Below are 5,938 nucleotides of genomic sequence, written 5' to 3'. Positions count from 1 at the left end.
TCAGGGGACAGGGAGCAGAGGGGTTTAGATGGGTTGGGAGTTCTGGGGGGGGCTGTCAGGGGGTGGGGAGTGGTTGGATGGGGCGTGGGAGTCCCAGGGGTCTGTCTGGGGGTGGGGGTGTGGATAAGGGTTGGGGCAGTCAGGGGACAAGAGGCAGGGAGGCTTAGATAGGGAGTGGAGTCCTGGGGGGCAGTTAGGGGCAGGGGTCCCAGGAGGGGGCAGTCAGGGGACAAGGAACGGGGGGAGGGTTGGGGGTTCTGGGGGGGCGGGAAGTGGGAGGGGCAGGGGAGGGGCTAGGGCGGGGCTCCTCCCATCCTCTTTTTTGCTTGCTGAAATATGGTAACCCTAGGTGCCACAGAAAGGGCAGCTTGACCCCACGTCCTTCCTGATAAGAATTGTGTTGAAGTTGCTGATACCTGCATTTTAAAAGAGCAGAATGTGTCCCAGGAACGTCTATGTGGGTTTTGGGGAGGGATCTGAACGAGAAAAGAGGGTAATGGCTTTGCAGACCAGCACAGGAGAAGCATGTCATAAGTAGGGGGTGGAGTGGGGAAAACAGACAACTATAGAGACAAGGCTGGCAATTAAGCAGCAGGTGATAAGCACAGCAATTGAAACACTTTCACTTTTCACTTCTCCCAGGCAGTCATTTCTCCTTCCAAAACAACGTGAAGATAAGCAAGATTAACGCGCGTGCACAGTTCAAAGTCTGGACTGCAGCACAATGTGCAATGCAGCTTCTTTAACCAATTCCCAGTGGCAATCTCACTCCCCCATCCCTTCTCTTCTGCTAGATTTTACTCTCATAGATCTGCATAAGTATCATCGCTGTGTTTTGCAATTTCCATTCTCTCTCTCCAGTCACACAAGCACAGGTCAGGTAAATTCCAGCAGAACAGAGATGGAATTGGATAAGTCCTTGGTGTGGGGGGGTTGCTTTGAGATTTAAGTGAACTGCTCAGGTTTGTGGATATGATAGTGGAGAATGGGGGTGGGGGAGGGTTGCTTTGAGTTGTGAGCGCATTAGAGAAAGGTGCTAGTTTCCAGGAGAAAGCATTTTGGGTTGTCTGTATGCAGGTGCAGATTCCTGATTTTTTTCTGCTCCAGGAGTCAGCTCAGGTAATGTCTGAGGAGGCAGTGGAATATCATCTGCTGGAAACCCTGGAAGATCTGGGGCAGAAGGGGTCTCAGCGTTCAAGTTCACACTGAATACAATCAAAGTAGAAGGTGGTTATAACTCAGCTTTCTGGGACATACTGGAAACAGCAAAGCCTGTGGATGTCACCAATGAGATGATCTACTACTATAGGAAAGCCTATGATCAGAAGATAGTCATGGAGGTGCTGAGAGCCATCAACCTGAGGGATCTATCGGAGAGACTCATCGATGCAGCAAAGGCTGGTAAGAATCTACCAATGGAGAGGATAGTGGGCACTGGCTGGCTAGAACAAATGTATCCAGGGTGGGTGTCTTCAGTGCTGGTCGAACTATTCTGTGTTTGAAGGAGGAAGGGAAGGGAAGGTTAATTCTCTGAACGAGGTGTTGGCTATTTCAGACGTGACCAAGTTAATCATTTCTCTCTTTCACAAGCCAGCAAGTGTATGGGTCAGATTCACAAGTCTTGAGTCAAGATTTCTTTTGGGTGTCCAAAACCTCTTGATGAGTGAATGTAGAGAACTCCAGGAATGCAGTTAGGCTGTTGATTGGTGGGTGCCGGTGAAGTGGGTATTGAGAAAGCTTCCCAAGTGTGCATGATCTTTTCAGCGCAGTACGATGATAACTTTTTGCAGTGCTTGGTGCTGGATTCTGTTGCAGGTTGTAGGTCATCAGGCCTGCTGAAGCAATTTACCATGTTGGATAGCTCCTTGGGGCAGGATTTGGCAACTTCAGTGGAGGCTAAGAAGTTTCACTTGGCCTGTAATACAGCCTCAGCTAACGCTTGGAGGAATTCATTGTGTTTTATCCTATCTGACTCAGCGTTTGTTTTCTGCCATGGGTGCTTGAATTTCTGCCCCTCTCCCTTCATCTGACACAGCCTGTCAGAAAACCAAGCAGATGTGTGGGTGATGGGGAGGGAAGCATTTTTACTGGTATAGTTTGTTTAATTCGGGGACGATGGTGGAATAAGCTATAGTAGTAACAGCCCAGCTTTGTCAGTATGGTGGTATCTGCAATAGGAGCACTTTGCAGGCATACTATGCCAGTAAAGCATTCCTAGTGTACACGTGGCTTCAGAACGGCTAACGGAGACAACAATCCCTACCATTGATCTTGACCTCACTATAGATTAGTGCTGAGCATAAGGCTAAAATGGTTCCTCCCACTTCTAACAGAAAAAATGTCCCCTTGTTATTCCCCCAGCACCTTATTGTGAAGATCTGTTAATTCCTTTCCGTGTAATAACCACTCCCACCTCATCTGCAATAAATCACTTTCCTGCCTCTAGACTTTCGTGTATGTTCAACTCAACAATTGAACCATAAACCACCCGTTCTTTCCTGTATCATGGCTCAACCCCCTTTCCCAACACATACATCTTGTGGTTTTGGATTTAAACACCAACTTCCTCGTCCCACACTCTGCCCCAGCACACACACTGCCGTGATGGTTAAAGCTCCTTTGCCCCTTCTGTGAGACCACATACAAAATGTTGGGGGGAGTTACACATAGTGTGATGCTCTTCCCACCCTGGATGCTATTCATACACCCAGCAGAGTGATGTGCCATTAACGGAAGGGGCAAACTGGGGGAAATTGGAGAGCAGGATGTAGAAATTGTACTATCAAAATCATTCCCTTTTCTGTTAGAAGGAAACGTTGGATGGTGCCACTATTGTCCCTGCTCTTTTCTTCTGTGTTCTTCTCACCTAGGGTGACCAGATGTCCCGATTTTATAGGGACAGTCCCGATTTTTGGGTCTTTTTCTTATATAGGCCCCTATTACCCCCCCATCCCCTGTCCCGATTTTTCACATTTGCTGTCCTATTCTCACCTGATAGATTTTGTTCCAATGGCCTGACCTAGTTTTGTCTTGGTTTCAGGAAGGACCAGTGTAGTGTTTTGTGGGCGGGTTTCCATTTGGGATTGAAAGCGAATGTGCAGCAACTCTTGTTTGCATGACTGGAGGGAGCGCTAGGCAAGAAGGGAGGGGGTTGATGTGAGGTGAGTGCTTTAGACCCCTTTAGTTTCAGTTTTGCTCTGATTATTCCGCTATTTTTTTCTGTGAACCATCTCCTGGTTTTGTCTCTCCTCTCGCAGGCTGCTCAGAGAGCTGAGGAAGGAGATGCCATGGAGAAAGCAGTGAGCGATTGCTTACATGACATTCTTGAAGAGCTGACAAAGAATGAGCTCAAGAAATTCAAGTTGAAACTGAACAAATTTAAGCTGAAGAGGGACTATGACAATATCCCCATGGGTAAATTAGAGGACGCATCACCTGTGGACATGACTCAATCCCTGCTCAGCTACTATGGAGAGGACTATGGGGCGGAAGTGACAGTGAATGTGCTGAAATCTATAAACAGGAGAGATCTGGCTGAGAAACTCTCTGAGACACTGAGACCTGGTAAGAAATAACCTAGGGAGAGCTCTGCCCTGCACAGTGTGTGCGTGTGGGGGGAGGGAGGAGGAATTGTATCTCCTTCTCTGCAACTCTGATTTTCAACATTTGCTTTTTTTTATAATATTTATGGACATAAATAACTATTTGCTTTGTGCTGAGGTGACGGCCGCCATCTTGGCTAACATACTGGGGACCAACCCGTGGACCTCCAGTGCTAAAAGCACAAACTGCCAAAGCTTCATAAAATGGAGCTGTAACAGACTTGTCTGAGAGAGCAGGCAGAGAGGTGAGACGTGTAACACACATTCACTAGTGAGTTACACTGACACTGTGCTCCACCCTCTACACTGCACAGAGAGGCAGTGATGGTCCTACCCCAAAAAGTGTGAGAGAGAACATTTCCCAGCCAAAGCAGGAGCATTATTAGAAATGACAGAAGAAAACAGAAATCGCCCAGATTTTAACATGTCAATCTTTAATTCAGAGCCAGGTTTCACTTACCATTTTCTGACTCCATTTCCTGGCTCCAGTTATGCCCCTAAAGATTTGCAGGTGCTTAACTTTAGACACAATGATCCCTGCTCTGAACTGAACTAGTGCTGCAAACTCTTGCAATTGTACCATTAGTCGTACAATATTTTGTGTTTTTTGGTAAAGCCTCTGCTTCTTGAGTCATGTGATTATATGAGAATCTCAGCTTTTGTTTAAAATAAAAAGTACAGTTCTTGGTCTCATGACTGCAAAGAAAAAGTATAAAGTATAAACAATAAATGTTCAAAAAAGGCCAATGAAAACAACTCAAAATGCTTTTTTTAATCTCATGTTTTTAAGACAATCATGATTTTTGAGGGGACTGACTCAATTTGTGAATGCGTTGGCAACATTGCAGTGCTTAAGCACATGCTTAACTTTAAGGACATATTAACATCCCATTTACTTCAGCACCATTACTTACATGTATAAAGTTAAATGAATGCATTGTCGCATTTGAGCCCTTTAAACCTTGGGAAAGGGCTCATTTTCTCAAATCAGTCTTTTAAGTGTATTTTATTATTAAATGTTTAAAGTATCAATCATATGGATATGCTGCTAGGTCTACACTACCCGCCTATTCAGGCGGGTAGAAATCGATCTCTCGGGGATCGAATTATCGCGTCTCATCAGGACGCGACAATCGATCCCCGAATCGACGCGCTTACTCCACCAGCGGAGGTAGGAGTAAGCGCTGTCGATGGGGAGCTGCGGAGGTCGATTTTGCCACCGTCCTCACAGCGGGGTAAGTCGGCTCCGATATGTCGAATTCAGCTACACTATTCACGTAGCTGAATTTGCGTATCTTAAATCGACCCCCCCCGTAGTGAGGACGTACCCTTAAGAGAAACAGACTTTGACACAAATGCCTTATTTTCAGGCTATGGTACCTGTGATAGTTAGTGACTTATTTGCTTTCAAGTTCAGTAAATAATTGCTAATAGATAAGCCCGCAAAGGAAAATTATACCATCCTCTTTAAGGGTTGAAGTACACTTTTTAAAAGAATGAATTTAATTGCATGACATAACTTCATTACTCTGAATTCTTGATTATGAGAGAGGCACATCCTCTGTGTTGTAACTGACTGTTTAAGTAGATGCAAACACCCTTCATTTTAGTTTCCCCCATTTTCCAGCTTTAAGTGTGTGCATTTATGAAGAGCCTTTACTGTAATGTAAGGTTGTGTTTTGTAAACAATTTCCTGTTTTTTATGGTGTGCCATCACACTGGACCTCCCCGTTGAGAAAGGAGAAGCTGCTGTGCCCATAATTCTGATTTTCGTTGCATTGGGGCTCCTGGAGCAAGATTTACCCTTGATCCTGGGGAATTCCATTGTGGGGACAGTGTTGAGGGTTGTATTGTAGGGGCAGTACCTGGGACAATAATAATTAAATTTCTTTATTTGGATTGGGCCCCGTGAGATTAGGAGTTGAGAATTCTGCTCCCAGCAACCCCATAGCGCTTGTTAGAGGAGTATTTTAAAGGGGAACCAGGCTGACCTTTCCTCATTCCCGCCTTGTTCCTATTCACTTGCATTGGAAGGTAAATCAATAGGTCTCTATCAACTAAGAAAGTAAATAGAATTAACTGCATTGCAATAATCTCTTTCATTTGCTTCTCTGGTTTATGATTGGAAAATTATGGGAAATTATGGACAAATTATTGAAAATTTTTAGGAGCCTGTGGGGGCCGAAGTAGTCCATAATGGCTTGGCCTTGGGGTACCGGGTTGCATAATCTACTACTACAAGGCTATATCGGCACCCAACCCACTTTTCTTTACCAGGTCCTTGCCAATCCTCTCAAAGGGCAGCCCACTATGGGAAGAAGTATCAAGGGTGCCCG

At 45.4% G+C, this 5,938-nt stretch overlaps 1 protein-coding gene across 1 annotated transcript; it reads left to right on the top strand.

Moving 5' to 3' along the window:
- The first annotated feature begins 606 nt into the window (after window positions 1–606).
- On the top strand, window positions 607–4,467 carry LOC135980083 (apoptosis-associated speck-like protein containing a CARD). Its single transcript, XM_065580157.1, has 2 exons — window positions 607–1,401; window positions 3,258–4,467. Exons 1-2 carry the CDS (start codon window positions 1,387–1,389, stop codon window positions 3,573–3,575), a joined length of 333 nt encoding a protein of 110 aa, XP_065436229.1. The 5' UTR covers window positions 607–1,386; the 3' UTR covers window positions 3,576–4,467.
- The last annotated feature ends 1,471 nt before the right edge of the window (window positions 4,468–5,938 follow it).

This window comes from Chrysemys picta, unplaced genomic scaffold (assembly GCF_011386835.1).
Source record: "Chrysemys picta bellii isolate R12L10 unplaced genomic scaffold, ASM1138683v2 scaf1775, whole genome shotgun sequence".
NCBI classification, from domain to species: Eukaryota; Metazoa; Chordata; order Testudines; family Emydidae; genus Chrysemys; species Chrysemys picta.
This window is presented reverse-complemented; position numbering and strand designations above follow the sequence as displayed.